Here is a 21,398-nt window from a genome sequence, read left to right on the forward strand (position 1 = left end):
TTCTCTAGCATTTAGCTTTTATGTTGGATCTCTAGCATCAGCAGTATTGTGCTATCGCCGTACCTTGTAACACCTTTGCTGCACAATGAATACAAATTAATTAATGGTGGAGCCGACAATTTCCTGCACATATGGAAGCACTGAATGATATGATGACAGAAGATTACGTGATTTGTTCTCTCCCAGTGCAGCACATTATACAACCACAAAAAAAAATCCAGCTCTTTACTCACATTTGCTTCTCTTGTACAGTTGGCCTGATGCACAAAATTGACTCATAACAATGAAAACTGTTGGAACATTTATACACAAATGTTTGTCATAACTTTATTGGAAGAGCAATACATGACTGGGAATCCATTTGTACTTAAAATGAGAGTTTTGGAAAAATATATTCACAAGGCAATGGAAGCTGGTCCTCGTAGGGTACTGCAGACAGATGTTTACATCCACAACCTTTGGCCAAAGTGGCAATAATCCAGTGATTCTAAGGACATTGCCCTGCACAAGAAGCAAAATGCACAGTCAGAACTATAACCATGTAGACAGTAATAATGATCATGGACTTCAATGGATTCTTCTAGCTAAGAGCAAATATCCTTTTCAATTAAAGATGCAATAATTGATAGTAAAGAAAATGCAAAGAACAAAAAACGGTAAATCAAGGTACGTTTCACAGTGCAACTTGCGAACATTCCCATTTCATGGTGGCAGATGTGAAATCAATATAACAGTTGCACCAGAGAGGTTTCTGTACAACACAAACAATATCAGGAAATGATGGAAAAACACAACAGGTTTGTTGGAAATGAAAATAATGTTAAGGCTTCACGTCAATTCATCAATCTGAAATGTTCAATGTTTTTCTCTATATAGATGCTTTACTTCCAGCATTCGCTGGTTTTATTTCCAATTTCCACCATCTGGAGTGTTTTGCTTTTGTCTGCAACACAGGCAGATTCACAACATCAATGGGTGTAATATTACAGCTTTACAATTTCTGCATGAATTTCCACTACAAATGTGTCATGGGAATTTAGAATAGAAGAAACTGACAAGATATAGACATTTATAGATGCATTCATTTATTCCTACATTTCTTCAATTAAATCACAAGCTTTCTTAAGAAAAGAGCGACTCTAAGGGAAACAATGTTGTTAATCAGTTTTTCCCATTGAATAAGCATATAAACTGGTGTTTGGGTCTATTGGGCTTTCTCCTTACGGAAGTGAGCATTCTAAGTTGATATATTGAACATGTGCAGTACGTTCCTAAATGAAAAGTCTAAATACAGAAGACAAACATTTAAACTACTGGCAGAGGTTACCATGAAACAAACTGACAGTGAGATTGGAATCACTAAATACTGGGCCAATGAGCAGAATACAGGCACATGATTTAGGATAAAATCAGATGGGAAACAGGTCAAAGATAAAGAGATTGCACAGCACGAGAATTCTAAACAGAGAGAGAACACTGAGACAAAGACGAAAGGACCAGGGAGGGTGACACAGAGAGAGAGAGAGAGAGAGAGAGAGAGAGAAAGCGAAAGACTGGCCTGAATACTTTACAGTAATAAACTCCTGAGGTGTCCAGAAGAATGAGTGAGAGAAATGGCTTGAATCGAAGCTGTTATTAGGTTGCTGGCATGATTTTAATTTGGGTGAATTTTGTTTTTGTACTTGCTGCTTGTGTGTTAATCCCTGTCGGGTTTTCAGTGCGTTTTTGAGAAAGTTCTTTCTCCTTACTTACAGACAGAATAAAAAGACATAATGGAATCAGTTAATTACTGATGGTAATTCATTACTTAATGACTGTGATTGCTAAATTTCAGCAAGTGCTTGACTGACACAATCAATACATTGTGGCCCAGTGGTGAGCAATATACTAGTGAATGTTGCAACTTTGCACAGTTGGATAATCTGTACTGTATTAGTGATGTCATAACAAAACACTGACTGAATCAAAGTCAGGAATCCTTTTATCAATAAAAACCAAATGATGCTGTAAATCAGGAACAAAAGCAAAAGTTACTGGAAAAGTCCAGTGGGTTTGGCAGCATTTGTGAAGAATCAGTCAGAGTTAATGTTTCAGGTGCAGTTCTGAGGAAGAGTCACCGGACATGAAATGTTAACTCTGGTTTTTTCTCCACAAATGCTGCCAGACCTGTTGAGCTTTTTCAGCAACTTCTGTTTTTGATTTTTTTTATCAATAGCCATTCTATTTGAAAATGGTACATCAGTATCCAGACGCTACATGTCAGATAGGACAATTTATAATGCTTAGTGCAAAATAGTCAAAAATAAAGAGAAGGAATAACTTGGAATCTGAAATTTACAAATTATGACAACTGTACTCTGAATGACCTAAAATTTTCAAATTATCACAAGTTGCTACATTTGCCAATGTAGGCCTTTTTGACAGAGGGAATGGTTAAAACAAACTCTTAAAGGCACAAACAAGATTAGCAGCTAAACCTCACTAGACTAGCCATTAAGGATGTCACAGAAATATACATGTTTAGCTTTCACGTGTCAGATTTGATGTACGTCATGCCATAATTCAAAGTCTTCTATATAAAAGTGTGTGCCATATTTGTAATTGCTTGATTTAAGTACGGCTTTCATCAATTATCAAAAAAAAAATCACATTTACAAAGGATCAAATCAGAAATCCACTAATTCTTTGAAGTGCAAACCAACATTTTAAAATTAGTACTTAGGGAATAGTTTTTGATAAGTGATAGAAGTAATTAGGTTAATCTTAAGCATTTTTTGAAAAGTTTTGGTTACCACTTTGTTTACTGACTGCTATCTGTAATACAACGAATGCATAAAAATATATAATTCAGAAGAAAACCACTAAACACGCTGATGTATCTTTCATGCCATACAATTACATAGACTTTGCCTCCTTCTCCTTCCCTTGCCAGGTCTATCTTCTTTCTGATATTGAAATGGAATTTATCCACAGATCAGCCATGATCTTATTGAATGGCAACATGTGAACAACATGTGAACAGCAACAAATTCTGATCCAAACGCACTGACAGACTAACAGTGATGCATGCTGAAAAATATATCACACAGCATTACATGTGAACTGTGGGTATCCTGGGCATTGCTGGCTTATGGACAGTTCGTAACTCTTAGCTACAGATGAGTGAAAAATATCAACGCAAATGTAGGACTTTGAGGGGGATTCAGGCTCCTGAGTAAATACACTAATAAAAACATAGACAAACACAAAATCAACTTGGTGGATAAGTTTAATTGCATCCTTCTATTTTTAGTCCTTACCCTATTGCTTTGGGCTCTGGATATTTGAGGTAGTGAAATACAGCAAATGGAAGGTATTTTTTTGAAAAGTTATTGAATTGTCTGATTCATTCAGCTTTGAATTCCTTCAGTAGATTACCTTCCAGATTGGCTACACCAATAGACGTAGTGTCTGAAGTATATGATGAGATCTTACAGCAGGGGAAGGAGAGAAGGGATGAGTTGGAAGAGGTTTTTTGTCTGGAAAAAGTAGGAGGGAGATTTCCTGAATCTAGAAGGGTTGTGGGGAGGATCAAGTAGACTGGAAATAGTAATGAAGAAACCCAGCACTCAAATTCCTAGAAGCAGGCAGCAATCAAAGAGTCATGGGTCTGGAAGGGCCTGGTGGAGAGAATTCCAGGCCCTGGATGTGCAGGGGAGGGAGAGGTTCCAACAATTATGTTCTAGCAAAAAGAAGGCCCAGGGTTTGAGTGAACTGGAGTATAGACCATGGTTACGGATTGGCAGGTTATGGGTTGCAAGGAAGTGAAACACAGTTCTCGACTGGAGGACAGGGGGTACAGGAGATCAATGTTGCATTGAACAGGGGAGGCTTTACAGAAGAAGAGTACTGATGGATGTTAAGGTGAGTAGAGGGGATGCTTAGGGGTTTCGAGAGGAGAAGGATGAATGGTAGAGTGAGAAAAAAAGGAGCAGTTGATCCAGAGGAAGCGGGTCAGGGGTTACTTCAGGAGTCATTAGAATTAGCTGAGGTGGGGGTGGGGACGGCTAATGGGAATGTAGTAGGAGGAAAGTATTGATGACGGGTGGTATTTGTGAGCTTGTGGGCAATTGGTGGCAGCTTCTCTCAGGTACCGGGGTTGGCTCTCTCTCTCAGAAGTGCCTAAAGAATATTGAATAAATGCAATTTTAGAAGTCTAATTGCCTCTGTACAAGGAGTGGATAAGTGGAGCTCAATAGAATCCAATGGGTGGTGACTGGACAGAAGCTGTGCAGTAAGATCAAAGGTGTATGCTAAGCTGAAAACTGGAATGATCGCGTTTAAGTGTGGTGTTTGTGGAAGCCATTGCAGCTCAGTGACCAGTTTAACATTTGTAATCCTATTGTAGTGCCTGCTTGCAGTCGAAGGAAATATCACAACTGTGGCGACATTTTACTGCAGAATCCCCAGAGGAATATTCAAACATTTCACAATGGAATATGATTCACATCAAGATTTGTCATTGAAGTCAGAGAAATTGAAAGGCCAATGGGCAGACTTTGCAGGATGAGTAGCTTAGAGCCAGCGAGAGTAGGAACAGTCAGTGAGAGTGGCGAAAGAGACAGTGAGGATGAAGAGAGTTAGGTGGACTCTGAAACAGCAAGAGCAGAGAGGGTCAACGAGACACAGAGACTGTCTGTGAAAGAGGAAAGGGAGTGCGGAGGAAGTGTCAGTGTGAGTGGAGAGAGTCAGCGAGAGCAGAGTGCAAGTCAATAAATGTGGAGAAAGAGTCTGTGAGAGTACAGTCAGAACCAGAAAGGAGGAGAGGACGGAGAGTTGGGTGGTGCACCTCTCTGGGACTCGAGAGTAACAGCAGGCAGAGGGCAGAGATCCCAGAAGCAGACAGACCAGCAGTGGAACTGCTTCAGCCAAAGCCGAGTGAACCATTGCTGGAGAACAGATAGGATACGGTGAGTATTTCCCTCATCATTTATGACTAGACTTTGATTTTAGTTTGTAAGAACAGCTAAAAGACATTTTAGCTTGATAAACATGATTAACATTTCCCAATTTATACTTTGTTAGAAGTTAGGATAAAATAAAAGAAAGGATCTGTCTTCTACTTGGTTAAGGCATCTCAGGGAGTTCTGTAATTTGCAAATCCTGCTATATGTGGGAAATCTCAGGCTCTCTTCACAGTTTGGATGACCCTGTGAGGAGGAAGTGCCTCCAGATGGAATAACTCCAGCTCCCGGTTTCTGAGTTTCAGTGCCAGCTAGGGACAGCAGAGGAAACATAGGCTAGATAAAAAAGAATTGAATAGCAGAAAGATAACTGGAATATGTTTAGGTGCAAGAAGGGTAAGAATGAGACAGACAAGCTGAGGGCACAGAATGAAATATGATAGCATTGCTATGATCGAAACTCAGCCTAAAGAGGAGTGTAATTAACAGCTCAACATTCCTGGTTTTAGAATATTCCGATGAGGTCGAGAAGGAGAAAAATGAGGAGGGGGAGTAATCAATTTGGTAAGGTTTTGATAAGATCCCACATGACTGACTGATTGTAAATGATAGGAGCCCATGGGATCCAAGGAAATTTGGCAGATTGAATCCACAACTGACTGAGTGTTGGAAGGAGAAGGTGACAGTTGGGAGGTGTTTTTCCAACTGGAAGTCTGTGTCCAGTGGGGTCGCATAGAGGTCAATGCTGGAGCCCTTGCTGTTTGTGGTTTATATAAACAATTTAGACTTGAATGTAGGAGAATTGAACGGTAAGTTGGCATACAATACAAAAAATTGTGGGGTGGTAAATAGTGAGGATGATAGCCATGGACTAGAAGAGGATACAGATGGCTGGTCAGATAAGCTGATCGTGTGGCAAATGGAATTCCATCTGGACAATGTCAGGCAATGTACTTGGGCAAGATGAAGTAAGGGAACACATGATGAACAGCAGGGCCCTGGGAAGCACCAAGCTTCAGAAGGACCTTGGGGTGCATGTCCATTCCATCAGTCCATTAAAAGATATCAGGGCAGGTGGATAAAGTGGTTAAGGAGGCATACAATGTACCTGCCTTTATCAATCGAGGCATAGTGTGAGAATAGGGAGGATATGCTGGCCCTGTATAAAATACTGGTTCAGCCACAGCAAGAGTATTGTGTACAGTTCTGGAATGCACATTGTGGGAGGAATGTGATTACACTAGAGAGGGTGCAGAGGATATTTACCAGGATGTTGCCTGGGCTGAACAGTTTCAGTTATAAGGGAGATTGGATAGAGCTGTTACCTTAGGAAAAACGAAATTGACAAGGGACATGATTTATGTCAAAGGACATGAAGGGTATGATTGAGGAAAGAGCTTACAGCAGTTAGCGAGGGATTAATATGGTGAGTCCTGAGACAAGTATAAAAAGTGGGGAGGAGATATTTAAAAGGAAATCAAGAAAGTAAAGAGAGTTATGAGAAAGCATTGGCAAGGATGATAAAGAAAAGCTTGAAAGTTTCTTTTTCAAGATAAAGCACAAGAGAATAACGAGGAAAAGATTAAGGCCTATTGGAGACGTCTATTGGAGACCATAGATGTCATCTGTGTGTGGAACTGAAAAACTGGGCACAGTCCTCAATGAATACTTTGTGTTCGTATTCACAATGTAAAATGACGACACAGGTATAAACTTCAGGTGGAGGACTGTGAAATATTAGAAAAAATTAACAAAGAGAGAAAGGGCTTAGCAACTTTAAAAGTCGGTAAAGCTATAGATCTAGACAGGATTATAAGCCAGGAAATTATAAACCAGTCAGTTTAGCCTCATTGGTGGAAAAGTTATTAGAAAGAATTCTGAGGGACAGCATATATAGAATATAGAACAGTACAGCACTGTACAGGCCCTTCAGCCCACGATGTTGAGCCGATCTATTATCCTACTCTAAGATCAAACTACGCTGCATACCCTACATTTTACTATCATCCATGTGCCTATCCAAGAGTCGCTTAAATGTTCCTAATGTATCTGACTCCACTACCACTGCCGGCAGCGCATTCCATGCATCCACTACTCTCTGTGTGAAGAATCTGTGGGTATCTGCACTTGAAGAACCACAGATTAATCAGGGATAGCCAGCAAGAATTTGTGAAGGGAAAGTCATGTTTGACAAATTTGATCAAATTTTTCTGAGGAAGAATGACAGTAATGCACTTAATCCAATCTACATGGGCTTCAGCAAGGCTTTTGACAAAGGCCCTCATGGAAGACCGGTTAAACAAGTAAGGATTCAATGGGATCCCAAGCAAAATGGCACTTTGGATCCAAATTATCTGAGAGACAGGAAGCAGAGCGTGACAGTAGAAGATTGTTACTATGATTCAATGTCTATTTGTAATGGGGCTCCACAGGGCTGTGTACTGGGGCCCTCGCTGTTTGTTGTGTGCATTAAATACCCACCGTGTGTGCTGCAAACATCCGAGCTGAAGTCTCACTCAGTGTGGAGAGAGCCAGCAGGCCCAGACAGGGAACAATGGGTCCAGACAGGGAGATAGTGAGCCCAGAAAGGGGAACAGCAGGCCCAGACAGGGGTCAATAGGTCCAGACAGAGAGATAGCGGGTTCAGAAAGGGGGACAGCAGGCCCAGATAGGGGGACCGTGAGTCCAGACAGGGAGATAGTGGGCCCAGACAGGGGAACGGTGGGTCCAGACAGGGGGCTGGCGCATTCAGACAGGGGGTTGGTGGGCCCAGACAGAGGGATGGCACGTCCAGACAGGGGTATGGTGGGCCCAGACGGGGACAGTGTGTTCAGACAGGGGTACAGTGCGTCCAGACGGGGGAACAGCATGTCCAGTCAGGGGGGCATTGGGCCCAGACAGGAGTCAGCACATCCAGACAGGGGGACAGCATTCAGACAGGGTGATGGTGGGCCCAGACAGGGATACAGTGTGTCCAGACAGGGGGATGGTGGGCACAGATAGGGGGACAACCCATCCAGGCAGGGGGATAGTGGGCCCAGACAGGGGTCAGCACGTCCAGACAGAGGGACAGCGTGTCCAGACAGAGGGATAGTGGGCCTAGACAGGGGGACAGTGCATCCAGACAGGATGATGGTGGGCCCAGACAGGGAGACAGTGTGTCCAGACAGGGGGATGGTGGGCACAGATAGGGGGACAACCCATCCAGGCAGGGGGATGGTGGGCCCAGACAGGGGTCAGCACGTCCAGACAGAGGGACAGCGTGTCCAGACAGAGGGATAGTGGGCCTAGACAGGGGGACAGTGCATCCAGACAGGCGGATGGTGGGCCCCGACAGGGGACAGTGCTTCCAGATAGGGTGACAGCGGCCCAGAAAGGGGGACAGCAGGCCCAGACAGGGGGATGGTGAGCCCAGACAGGGGAATGGCACGTCCAGACAGGGGGATGGTAGGCCCAGACAGGGGGGCAGCACGTCCAGAGAGGGAGACAGCATGTCCAGACAGGGGGATGGTGGGCCCTGATGGGGGACAGCAGGTCCAGACAGGGGGACAGTGGGCCCAGACAGAGGGACGGCGCATCCAGACAGGGAGATGGTGGGCCCCAACAGGGGGACAGTGTGTTCAGGCAGAGGGATAGCAGGCCCAGACAGGGGTCAGCACATCCAGACAGCAGGGATAGCGCACCTAGTCAGGAGGACAGCAGGCCCAGACAGGGGGGCAGCCGGTTCAGACAGGGAGACAGTGCGTCCGGACAGGGGACAGAACGTCCACACAGGGGGACAGCATGTCCAGACAGGGGGAAGGTGCATTCAGAAACGGTGACAGTGGGCCTGTGCAGGGGAATGGTGCGTCCAGACACGGGAACAGCAGGCCTGGACAGGCGCCAGTGGGTCTAGACAGGGGGACGGGCGACCAGGGTTCTGAACTGTGAAGACAGCAGGCCTGAACTGGGGGGACGGTGGGCCTGAACTGGGGAGCAGGGGGAATGGGGTTCCAGATTGGGGGCCTGAACTCAGGTACAGGGGACTGGGGTTCCGGACTGGGGGGACGGTGGGCCCAAACGGGGAAACAGGGGGAATGGGGTTCCAGACTGGGGATCCAAACTGGGGTACAGGGGACTGGGGTTCTGGATTGGGGGTCCAAACTGGGGGGACAGGGGGACTGGGGTTCTGGACAGCAGGCCTGGATTGGGGCGACGGGGAATCTGAAGTTCTGGACTGGGGGCCCAAACTGGGGTACAGGGGAATTGGGTTCTAGACTAGAGGGACAGCAGGCCTAAATTGGGGGACAGGGGACTGGGGCTCCAAAATGGGGTACAGGGGAATTGGGGTTCCAGAGTGTGGTGATAGTGGGCCTGAGCTGAGGTACAGAGGGACTGGGGTTCCAGACTGGGGGTCAGTGGGCCCGAACTGGTGGGACAGGGGGGCTGGGGCTCCCAAGTGAGGGGACAGCGGGCCTGAACTGGGGGCCCGGGCAGGGGGGCAGTGTGTGAGCGCTGAAACTGGAAATTTGTTTAAGAAATTCAAACTGATGTGAGGATCAGCAGAGGGAATACAGGGAGGGATGGTCGTAAGGAAGCCCTGCCCCATGTCTCTGAAGGGTGATTGTGTGGGGAGGATAGGGAGGGAGTAGAATGGAAATGCAATATTATGTGAGCACTCTTTAATTCAGGGCTAAACAGCATCCTCTGCAGCCAGGAATGAGAATTCCAAAAGATGTTCTGCCATCACAGTGCCAGGGGGGTTTGCAGCTAGGGGAGGAGCCTGGACAGGGAAGGGTTATGTTGAGTTGTCACAGTTCATGGTTGAAAAGGCGACATAGGGAGGATGTTCTGCTGAGGAATTAAACCTTCAAATAAAAAGCAGGATGTTTGACCATAATAACCATTGGATTATTGCATGCAATAATGATGTGCAAATTGCCATAGGGCTGACAGATCAGGCAACAACAAGAAAGGTTGGTGTATGGATAGAGGGATTCATTTTCATGGAACAGTGACAGCAGTTCAGGGACAGGAAGCTGCTGTATCAATGAAATGGGCTTTACTTGAATTTTAGCTGAAAGACAGAGTATATTACGAGGTGGAAGGGAGAGAAAACTGACATATTGCAGGCAAAGTTGCTGGTAATAGAAAGACAGATAGGAAAGGAAGTTGTAAGCAAGATATAAAGAGCCTGCAAAGAGATCCAGATAACTGTGTCTCACTAACTTGAGTTAGCTTTTTGAAGAAGTAATGAAGTAGATTGATGAGGGCAGAGCATTGGACATGGTCTATGGACTTCAGTAAGGTGTTCGACAAGGTTCCTCACAGTAGACTGGTTAGCAAGGTTAGATCACACAGAATACAGGGAGAACCAGCTATTTGCATACAGAACTGGCTCAAAGATCGAAGACAGAGCATGGTGGCGGAGGGTTGCTTTTTAGACTGGAGGCCTGTGACCAGCGGTGACCCAAAGGATTGGTGCTTTTTGTCATTTATATAAATGACGTGGATGTGAACATAGAAGGTACGGTTAGCAAGTTTGCAGATAGCACCAAAATTGGAGGTGTAGTGGACAGCGAAGAAGGTTACCTCACAGTACAATGGGATCTTGATCAGATGAGCCAATGGGCTGAGAAGTGCCAGATGGAGGTTAATTTAGGTAAATGTGAGGTGCTGCATTTTGGAAAGGCAAACCAGGGCAAAACATATACAGTTAATGATAAGGGCCTGGGGAGTGTTGCTGAACAAAGAGACTTTGGAGTGCAGGTTCATAGTTCCTTGAAAGTGATGTTGCACATAGATAGGATGGTGGAAAAGGTGTTTGGTATGCTTGCCTTTATTGGTCAGTACATTGAGTATAGGAGTTGGGAGGTCATGTTGCGGCTGTACAGGATATTGGTTTTGCCACCTTTTGGAGTATTGTGTGCAATTATGGTCTCCCTGTTATAGGAAGAATGTAGTGAAACTAGAAAGGGTTCAGAAAAGATTGATGAGGACATTACCAGATTTGGAGGGTTTGAGTTATAGGAAGAGGCTGAATAGGCTGGGGCAATTTTCTCCAGATTGTCAGAGGCTGATGGGTGACCTTGTAGAGGTTTATAAAATCATGAGGTGCATGGATAGGGTAAATAGACAAGGTCTTTTCCCCAGGGTAGGGGAGTCTAAAGCTAGAGGGCATAGGTTTAAGGTGAGAGGGGTAAGATATAAAAGGGACCTAAGGGGCAACTTCTTCACATAGAGAGTGGTGTGTGTATCGAAAGAGCTACCAGAGGAAGTGGCGGAGGCTGGTACAATTACAACATTTAAAAGGCATCTAGATGGGTACATGAATAGGTGGGCTTTAGAGGGATATGGGCTTAATGCTGGCAAATGGGACTAGATTTACGTAGCATAAATGAATTGGATTGAAGGGTCTGTTCCTGCCTTGTACACCTCTATGACTCTAAGTGAAATGAATGGGTAAAAATCTAGCAGACTGGGTTTAATTGAGAAAATACAAGGCAATCCATTTTGGGAGGAAGAATAGAAAGTCAGAATATTATTTAAGTGGAGACAGATGACAAAATGGTGGGTTCTTACATACTCCAGGTGTGAGTGTTAGCAGGAGCACAAAATCGTCATCACTAAAATTGTGACACAAGTTATGAACGGCACATAAAGAGCAAACCAAATACTAGACAGTTACGCTAAAGCTGTATCAAACCTCAGTTAGAATACACTTAGACTACTGTGTGACATTTTATGTAAAGGATATTGAGGCACTAGCATTTGTGCAGTGATTTTGTACAGGGATGATACAAAATATGCGCAGGTATGTAAGTCAGGAAGGAATGAACTAGCTTTGTCTTTCTTCCCTTGAAATACGAAAGCAATGCACTGATCTCATGGTAACTCTAAATGTATTACAGGACTAGGAAACAGAAGAAACTTTTAAGATGTGCACAAGAGAATCTTCTTAATTAATACATCTCCAGCCAACAGGTAGTGAAAGTGGATCTTGAATCTGCTCCTGGGAAAGTAGAGTGTGTTAGGAGGAGATCATGCAGCACATTGTGACAACTGCATAGTTTGGTTTAGAGTAATTACAGAAAATAGCCAAAGTAATATTGCTCAATTGGGAAGAGTTCATTTCAGTTATTTAAAGAATGGACTGGAGAAAAGATGGTTCCAGAGTAAAGGAGCAATTGAAAAATGGAGAGTAGTCAGCGAAGTGATAATGAAGGTACAAGATAGGAATAATATTTTAAAGATAAAAGTTGGACCACTCAAATACATTCAGCCCTGGATGACAAAGAATATAAAAGTTAAACTAAAACAGAAAAAAAGGAGATTTATAACAAATGTTAGGAGTGAGACGCTGCTAATAATCAAGAAGATAGAAAGCACAGGAGTGAATTTAAAAAGCTAATGCAGGAGGCAAACAGACTACAGGTAAATGATTCAGAGATAATGGGAACTGCAGATGCTGGAGAATCCGAGATAACAAAGTGTGAAGCTGGATGAACACAGCAGGCCAAGCAGCATCTCAGGAGCACAAAAGGCCTAGACCCTTCATCAGAAAAACAGAAATACAGGTAAATGATTCGTAGGTAATATTAAATTGAACTCTGAAACTTTTCACAAGCACATGAAGTGTAAGCAGTTTGCTAAGGATAAAACTGGACCTATTAAGGACCCAAAGGAAAATGTTCATATGGAGACAGAGGAAATGGATGGTGTCAAATGAGTTAAAAGAAAAATGGATGATGTGAAAGTTACACTGAAAGAGAAAAGGAAAGTTATGGACTGGGGAATAATACTTAGAGAAAATATGCTAAAAGGATTAACAATATTATAAGTTGTGATGTAGCCATTTGGCTTGGGTGGGATTCATGCTTACTTGCTTCAAGAAATAGCAGAAGCCAATCCTGCAATCTTAACTGGAAGTTGCTAATGTTACACCACTATGAAAAAAAGTGAGGGATAAGCCAGGAATTTACAGGGTAGTCAAACAGCTATAGTTCTACTCACCATCCTGACTTGGAACTATATCACTGTTCTCTCCCTGTTACTGGGTCTACATCCTGCAACTCAACTTCTCACCAAGGGCACTGTGGGTGCTCCTACACCACAGAGATTGCAGTCGTTCAAGAAAATAGCCCACCAGCAACTTCTCAAGGGCAACTAGGGGTGGGCAATAAATGTTAACCTATCCAGTGTCATTCACATCCCATGAATGAATAAAAAAGAGTCAGCTCAATGTCAGTGGTGTGCAATTGCTGGAAAGTATATCAAGATCTTTACAAAATTACATTTGGAAATGAATGTGTTAATCAAAGAGCGACAACATGGATTTGATAGAACTAAACAGTGTCAGACTCCATTGGTTGAATTCTTTCATGAGATACAAAGAGTGGTCAAGGTGTTGTAGGGATATTGTATTTGGACATTCAAAAGGTGTTCAAAATAGGTGCTACTCATAAGCCTTACTGAGAAGGTGGAAGTTCACGGAATTAGGGGGAAACGACATCATGGATACAAAATTGGCTTACTGAAAGGATGCAGAGAGAGGTGGCGGATTGATACTTTATAGACTAGCGGGTGGTTTGTAATGTTCCCCAAGGTTTATTTTGGGTCCATTGTATTTAACTTTAAATAAACAACCTTGGCTCGGGTGTTGGGAGCAGCTTTATAAAGTTAACAGCTGGTATGAAATATTTCAAAGTGGTAGTTAATGATGAGGAAGTGCTGCATTCTACAGGATGATAGTCAGCCTGGTGAAGTAGGTAGATACATAGCTGATGACAATCACCGTGGAGATGTGTGAAGTGATGCACATTAGAAGAATTAACCTGGAAAGACACTGTAATACAGCAGAACTATTTGGGATATGTAGATGAGCAGAGAAACCTCATGTCCATATATACAAATCCTTAAAAATGGCAGGGCAAGCTGATAATGTGGTTAAGTAGCAAGTGAGTTGCTCAGGTTTATAAATGGAAGAAGTAAATATAAAGACAAGGTGATAACACTAGAACCTTACAAATGGTAGGTTAGACCTCAGATGGAGAATTGTGGATAATTCTGGTCACCATACTTCAAGAAAGATGTAAAATGTAATAGAATAGATATAGGGAGTTTTACCACAACATAACAAGGAATAACGAACTTAGCTATGAGGAGAGGTTGGAAAAGTTAGAATTATTCCCCTTAATTTAGATGAGGTGTCCAATTGAAGTTTTCAAGATGATCATAAGAGTCATTGAGTTTTTAAGTATGGCATGCAAAGAAACCCTTCGGCCCACTGTGTAATCAAACATACTGCAATCAAACATCCATCAATTTTAATCAGAGGTTTTGGTACAGTAAATGAAGAGAAACAAAACTAATCACTCTGGAGAGTGGATGAATAACTAGGAACTATTGATTCAAAATCACCGATGAAGATGATTCTAGAAATCCATTATATTTACCTGTTTGAGCAACTCGCTTGTATGTGTATGCCAGGCAGAGATGATCCTGCCACTTTCGGACGATTCGCTGTGATTCAGCGGTTAGTCCTTTAGGATCCCGTGAGAAAACAAATGAGTAACTGTCTGCGCAAGTTCCATTATCATTCAGTTTTCGACATGTATATGTGATGGCATAGTTATCGTAATCCGTGTCAATAATCCAGTGATCATCATCTGAAAGAATAAAACATGTCGCAAGGTATTTTTTACCTGAATGGTGAACAACGTAACAAGGCTATTATACTTAAAACACAGGCTCGTTATTTCAGCACTTTTACCATTAAGACCCATTCATCCCACACTTCTGTGCCCACTAACCAAAACTCTTAATTACTTTTTCAGTGCACAGACCTTTGAGGTCCATGTGTGGCATTAACTTCCTTTAAAATCTGTTTCACTAAACTTTTGGCCTTCTTACTAATACTTCCTGATGTGTTTCAAATTTAAATTTTCACAAAGCACCACAGGGCATTTTAACATGTTTAAAAAAAAGTGTCATACAAATGCTGCTAGTTTCACACTGCTTGTCCAATTCTGTTACATAAATGTTGAGCTGTAAATCAGACCAGTGCCGCTAGTGGTAGAAAAGCAGGATTTTCAAAAGTCCACTGATGTGTGCTTGTTCCTGTGACACATTTACTAAGACCCACTTGCGACAGAGGAGAACCTGGACACTTTACTTTGTCAACAAAACAAAAACCAACATTATTGAGCATCTGAGATAATGGGAACTGCAGATGCTGGAGAATTCCAAGATAATAAAATGTGAGGCTGGATGAACACAGCAGGCCAAGCAGCATCTCAGGAGCACAAAAGCTGACGTTTCGGGCCTAGACCCTTCATCTGATGAAGGGTCTAGGCCCGAAACGTCAGCTTTTGTGCTCCTGAGATGCTGCTTGGCCTGCTGTGTTCATCCAGCCTCACATTTTATTATTATTGAGCATCTGTCTGTTAATCCCTGCTGCATCATTACTCTACCCAAGTTTCTTTTGATAGCAAGATCAGAAGGAAGAACCAAAATGATAATCGAACCATGAATGTGAAACAAGGAAATTGTACATAATTTTAGTTAACTCTGTGACAGCTAAATAACTAACTGGATATAGGAAGTTGTCTTACTGAACATATAAATTACCATTCTGCATTCTAAATGAATCTGACCGTCAAAATTATTCAGCGTGGTTTAAGGGGTTTACCTTGGCATTAGTGAAGATAATATACCAGGAGTACAGTAGATCTTGTTATGAAGGGAAGCTTACAGCTTGGGCATTGTGTCCTTGGTCACTGCAATCAATGTAGACTTATAACTAGAATTGGTAAAGGAGAAGTGTGGTGCTGTCCCTAAAAACACCAAATAATAGGTGCAAGGAAGATTGTTCATTTATAAACATAAGCCAACCAGAGTGGTTTATACACTCAGACAAATAAACTGCAAGACAATAAGAATAAATGGAAAGCAATCACTCGAAGAAAAGAATTCTCTGTTCTACATGAGTATCATTTGTCAATTCATTCCCTTACTTTTAAGTTCAATGCTTGTTAAGTATGAAGGTGGTGTGTGGTCTCTTTAATAACATGCATTCTTTATGCAACATTTAGAAGGGATTGTATAAAAGTGACCAAGTTTGGTGGAATTCAAGCATCGTAACCTGATGACTACTCAAGTCATTACCTTACTCAGGGGTAACACAGAGAAAAAACACTTAATTATAGAATCCCTACAGTGTGGAAACAGGCCCTTCAGCCCAACAAGTCCACAATGATGCTTGGAGTATCCCACCCAGACCCACACCCCTATAACCCACACACCCCAGAACACTACAGGCAATTTAGCATGGCCGATCCACCTAGCCTCTCCATCTTTGGACTGTGGCAGGAAACTGGAGCACTCAGAGAAAACTCACACAGACACAGGAAGAACATGCAAATTCCACACAGACAGTTGCCCGAGGCTGGGAACAAACCTGGGTCCCTGGCGCTGTAAGGCTGCAGGGCCAGCCACTGAGCCACCGTGCTGCTTCACACAGACAATGAATCGTCGGAGAATAGAATCATAGAATGAATAAAGCCATTTGGCCCATTGCATCTGTGCTGGCAAGACAGGTTGAGAGTGTACATACCTTTGTGCTACAGGCATACTAGTCAAAACTGCCTAATCTTACCCGATCTCATAAGTTAAGCAGACTCAGGCCTCATTTGTACTTGGAGTGGAGATGGCCTGGGAATACCAGCTGCAGTAGCAAAGCAAAGGCAGGGAGGTCTTGTGTGGCATTGATAAGGTCCCTACGTCCAGACTGGAAGGTCTGGGTTCAAGTCCCAATTGCCCCACAGGTGTTTCATAACATGTCCAACAGGCTGATTAGAAAGTATCTTAGCACTCTTTGTTTAACAATACAGAAAAACAAGGAGGTTATGCAAAACCTGTATAACAACTGGAGTATTCAATCAACTTCTGGGTACCATACATGAGGCACACGTGAGTGTGGAAAATACAAAATCTTGAGGATCGTCCCACGGATGAGGAATTTCCGTATGTGGAAAGACTGGAGAAGTTGGTAAGAGAGGAGATTGATAGAGATATTCAAAACTATGAAGGATCTGGACAGCGTCAGTACTGTGTGGAGCTGGAGGAACAGGTTAGGCAGCATCGGAGGAGTAGGAAAGTTGACATTTACACCCGTCATCTGTCCTGTTCCTACCAGTAGAAGGTTTGAGACCTGTTGCACATGTTAACTAGCCAAGGAAAAGCAAAGGAAGATAAACCTTCTCACACAGTGAGGGGTTAGACTGAATGCACAGTCTGACTGCTTGGCAGCAGCAGGGTGAATTCAGGCTTTCAAACAGAATTGAATTGCTACAAGACAGCAGTATGGTATCTCGGTGTCTAGCACTGCAGCCTCACTGCACCAGGGACCTGGGTTCGATTCCACCCTTGGGTGTCTGTCTTTGTGGAGCTTGCATATTCTCCGCATGCCTCTGTGGGTTTCTCTGGATGTTCTAGTTTCCTCTCACAGTCCAGTGATGTGCAGCTTAGGGTGGATTGGCCATGCTAAGTTGTCCTGGACTGTACACGCTACGGTGGATTGGCCATGCTAAGAGGGAGTAAGAACTGCCAATGCTGGAGTCTGAGATAACACATTGTGGAGCTGGAGGAACACAGCAGGCCGGGCAGCATCAGAGGAGCAGGAACACTGATGTTTCGGGTCGGGACCCTTCTTCAGAAATGGGGGAAGGGAAAGGGGAGGGCAAGGGGGCTCTGAAATAAATAGAAAGAGGGGAGCGGTGACAGCAGATGGGAGAGAAGATGGACAGGTCAAGGAGGCAGGGATGAAGCTAGTAAAGGGGAGTGTAGCTAGGTGGTGGTGGTCTACTGTATCCACTGTTCTCAATGTGGCCTCCTCTACATCGTTGAGACCAAACGGAGGCTCGGAGACCGCTTTGTAGAGCACTGGCGCTTGGTTCGTGACAAACAACACCTCCCAGTTGCAAACCACTTCAACTCCACCTTCCACTCCCTGGACAACATGTCCATCCTTGGCCTCCTTCAGTGTCACAACGATGCCACCCGGAAACTGGAGGAGCAGCATTGCATATTCTACCTTGGAAGCCTACAAACTAATGTTCTCAATGTGGACTTTACTAGCTTAAAAATCTCCCCACCGACACACCCCCACCTCATCCCAAGACCAATCCCCCCACTCTCAACCCCACTTCATGTCTATCTTCCCTTCCACCTATCTGCTCCTCCCACCTCACTGGCCAATCCCCATCACCACCTACTTACACTCATTTTTACTAGCTTCATCCCCGCCTCCTTGACCTGTCCATCTTCCCTCCCATCTATACGCTCCATCTATACATTTCTGAAGAAGGATCTTGACCTGAAACATCAGCTTTCCTGTTCCTCTGATGCTGCCTGACCTGATGTGTTCCTCCAGCTCCACACTGTGTTATCTTGGTCATTCTAAGTTGTCCTGGGGTGTGCAGGGTGGGGTGGATTAGCCATGACAAATGCAGAGTAATAGGCTGGTCTGGGTGGGATGCTCTCTGGAGGGTTGGTTGGGACCCAATAGGCTGAATGACCTGCTCCCACACTATTGGGGTTCTATGATTAAGAGAATTATATAAAGTGAAAAGGCACTGGGTGACTTGCTGTTTCAGAGGGCCAACAGCGGCAGGATGGGCCGAATGCACACCGAGATCCTTTAAAATGAACGACTAGAAATGTATTTACAAAATACTGAGAGCATGGATTGCCAAGTCGCCGGTTGGTGAGGTCAGGTCAGGGATTCCGAGTGGGTTGCTGGAAGGCAGGTTGGCTTTTACACTGTACCAGAGCATGGCCCTCCTGTACTGACTGGGTACTCACTGCCTTTCTGCAGATGCTCGGCTGCCCCCCAGTATTTCAGCTTGAACTTGGCGGGGTTCTCGGTATTGTTGAAAGTTCCCATCATTTCAGCGCACACGATCCATTCCCTGCAGCAATACAAAACAGACAACAGTTAGAGTCGGGAGAGGGCGTCTGGGGCAATGCTGCAGACGGGCGCTGCTGGCTGCTGCTGTGCTTACGGTAGTAAAGTGACCAGGCCAGTCGCTTTGGCTGTCATCGTATCGTTTTCAATCTTGAACTCAGCATGAATGTTACTCTCTAGGAAAATGCCCACGGGGTCCTTCTTTGCGAAAGCGTGCCATTTGCCCACATACTGGAAGAGAGAACGGCGGACAGTCAGGGGAGGTAAACATCTCCTTCTCCTACCCCCTGCACCCCAAGACACCAGAGGCATCAGCTTACCCGCGTCTTGTTGAAGTCTTCTTTCACATGGAAGTTGCTCACCACGCAGTCGGACTTTGCAAAGCAGCTGGAGATGGAAACCAGGAGCGGCAACAGCGCCAAGACCCTGCAGTGTCCCATCGTCCTTCAGATTCTCTACCACAAAGCAGACACAGATTGACCTGCTAAAGGGAAGCCCTCCTGGACACTGAATGCAACTGGGTTCAACTGTGGACACTGACAGCCCTAAACAACAAATGTGCTTACCTTTCACAGCGTGTGGTACAGACCTCAAATCGCTCGCATTCAAAATAGGAATTTACTTTCAATACAATTACTAAAAATCTTTAGGCAACTCCTCTGAGCAGTTAGTTCGCTCAACACACCTATATATGTACCACCACTCCCCCAGCCACCGATCTGTCTTTCGTAATCTACCACCCACTTCCCCCTCCCCCACCGAGAAAAGCTTTGGAATGTAAATCATTGACAGAGACCCTCGTCTCATGTAGTTACATAAACTGCATGATGGATAGCCTGTCCAGAACCAGCTCATCCACCACAGACAACATTCTGCTGATTTTGTGTTTTGCATTCGTTTAATTCCATGAGCAGCAGTGATGCTGAGCTAAGTCCTGTTGCCCAGACAGTGCTGAAACAGCCATCAACAGGAAGAATGGCGACGTGCCTGTTTCTGCACAGAACACAGATCCTGCCCAAATGTTTGGATGGTTCTGATAATTGCTTGCATTACATTTTTTCCTTGTGTCGTCTCTGTTCCTGTGCCCCACTCGCTATCCCACAAATAACTGGCTCCAATGTTGACAGTTTTTGGCTGTGCAGGAATCACAGATGTTTGTGAGACTAGTTGGAAACAGGGTCAGTGCCATATACTGCGATGTTTATTGCACTTTGTACCAGTGGAATATATTTGTTAAAGCGATGTTATCTGCACTCTGATTTCAGTTTGTGCAAGTAAACGTACTCTGGAACAAAAGGTTTATCAAGTTCAATGTGTCTCTGAATTTGTTTCTAAATCTTCTTTAGTTGATTTATTAAATAAGGGGAAACATTGGAGTAGTGGCAATATCACTAGACCAGCTGCCCAGACAATGTTCCAAATACGAGGGTTCAAATCCCACGGTAGCAAACTGGAGAAATTTAAGGTTCCTTTAAACAAATGTTGTAATAACCATGAAACAACTGTAAACATTCACTAAGTTTGCAGACACATTTCAGGGAAGGAAATCTGCCATCCTTATTTCATCTGGTTTAGATTTGATTCCAGACCCACAGCAGCGTGGTTTACTCTGAAACAGCCAAGGAAACTTTGCAGTTGAAAAGAAAATTTATGATGGACAACAAATGCCTGACTTACCAGTGTTGCCCACATCTCATGAAAGAATAAATTAAATGGAATACCCATCATAAAATTATATAACTCCAGATTTCAAAGATGTACAACATTTCGCTTTTATATAACTGAACTTTGTTTGTTATTTTTCCTAGGCCAGAAGTCACTTTTATGTAATAGGAAAGTGATTTTTTTTACCATTGCTGGCGTAGAAATCCACAACAAACAAGGGCAGCTTGAAGAAATAATTTTGCTTCATGTCTTAGCAGTATCACAAGTCCCTGGGTAAATTGTGGTTATATTTGTTTGTATCTTCTCCCTCTGTCCATTCAGCCAAATGGGTGGAGCTTGTCTTGAACTGCAGCACCCAGCAGTCTTTGAGAACTTTGGCTGATAACTGCTCATCAGATCCAAGTGAAGCATTGACTTCTCTCAGCAGGTATATCACATCATGTGACATTGTCTAATGCTATCAGATGCCACGAAAAGGGGAGCTATATTAGGACTGGGTGTAGGACTGGCTTACAAATCGCTCAAAATTATGCGAGTTAATATTATGCTGCCACTAAACAACACTACCCTCGCATGGGTCTGATTGATCCTAACTTTGGCATATCCATCAGTGCGCAAATTTGAGAAGCTCGGACTGATTAGGGATAGTCAACATGGCTTTGTACATGGGAAATGGTATCACATTAACTTCATTCAGTTCTTTTTTGAAGTGGTGACAAAGAAGATTGATGAAAGCAGAGTGATAGATGTTTTCGAAGTGTTCGACAAGGTTCCATGTGGTAGACTGGCTAATGAGGTTAGATCACATAGGATCAAGGGGAGGTGGCCATTTGGATGAAAAATTG

At 43.8% G+C, this 21,398-nt stretch overlaps 1 protein-coding gene across 1 annotated transcript; it reads right to left on the reverse strand.

The window, feature by feature from the left end:
• Window positions 1–291: 291 nt before the first annotated feature.
• Window positions 292–19,618, reverse strand: rbp4 (retinol binding protein 4, plasma). The gene is made up of 6 exons (XM_059653135.1): window positions 19,455–19,618; window positions 19,209–19,343; window positions 18,986–19,119; window positions 18,786–18,892; window positions 14,378–14,590; window positions 292–501 (listed from the first exon to the last, which is right to left on the reverse strand). The coding sequence occupies exons 2-6, from the start codon at window positions 19,326–19,328 to the stop codon at window positions 488–490; spliced, it is 588 nt and encodes a 195-aa protein (XP_059509118.1). The 5' UTR covers window positions 19,329–19,343; window positions 19,455–19,618; the 3' UTR covers window positions 292–487.
• Between the last annotated feature and the right edge of the window lie 1,780 nt (window positions 19,619–21,398).

Source organism: Stegostoma tigrinum, chromosome 20 (genome assembly GCF_030684315.1).
Source record: "Stegostoma tigrinum isolate sSteTig4 chromosome 20, sSteTig4.hap1, whole genome shotgun sequence".
Classification (NCBI taxonomy): Eukaryota; Metazoa; Chordata; class Chondrichthyes; order Orectolobiformes; family Stegostomatidae; genus Stegostoma; species Stegostoma tigrinum.

Excerpts from the sequence above, each read along its gene's own strand:
- rbp4 (XM_059653135.1), bottom strand. The coding sequence starts at position 19,328 with ATGGGACACTGCAGGGTCTTGGCGCTGTTGCCGCTCCTGGTTTCCATC. Across the intron at positions 19,120-19,208 it reads AAGACTTCAACAAGACGCGG|TATGTGGGCAAATGGCACGC; the intron begins GTAAGCTGATGC and ends TCTCTCTTCCAG. Across the intron at positions 14,591-18,785 it reads CGAGCATCTGCAGAAAGGCA|ATGATGATCACTGGATTATT; the intron begins GTGAGTACCCAG and ends TTATTCTTTCAG.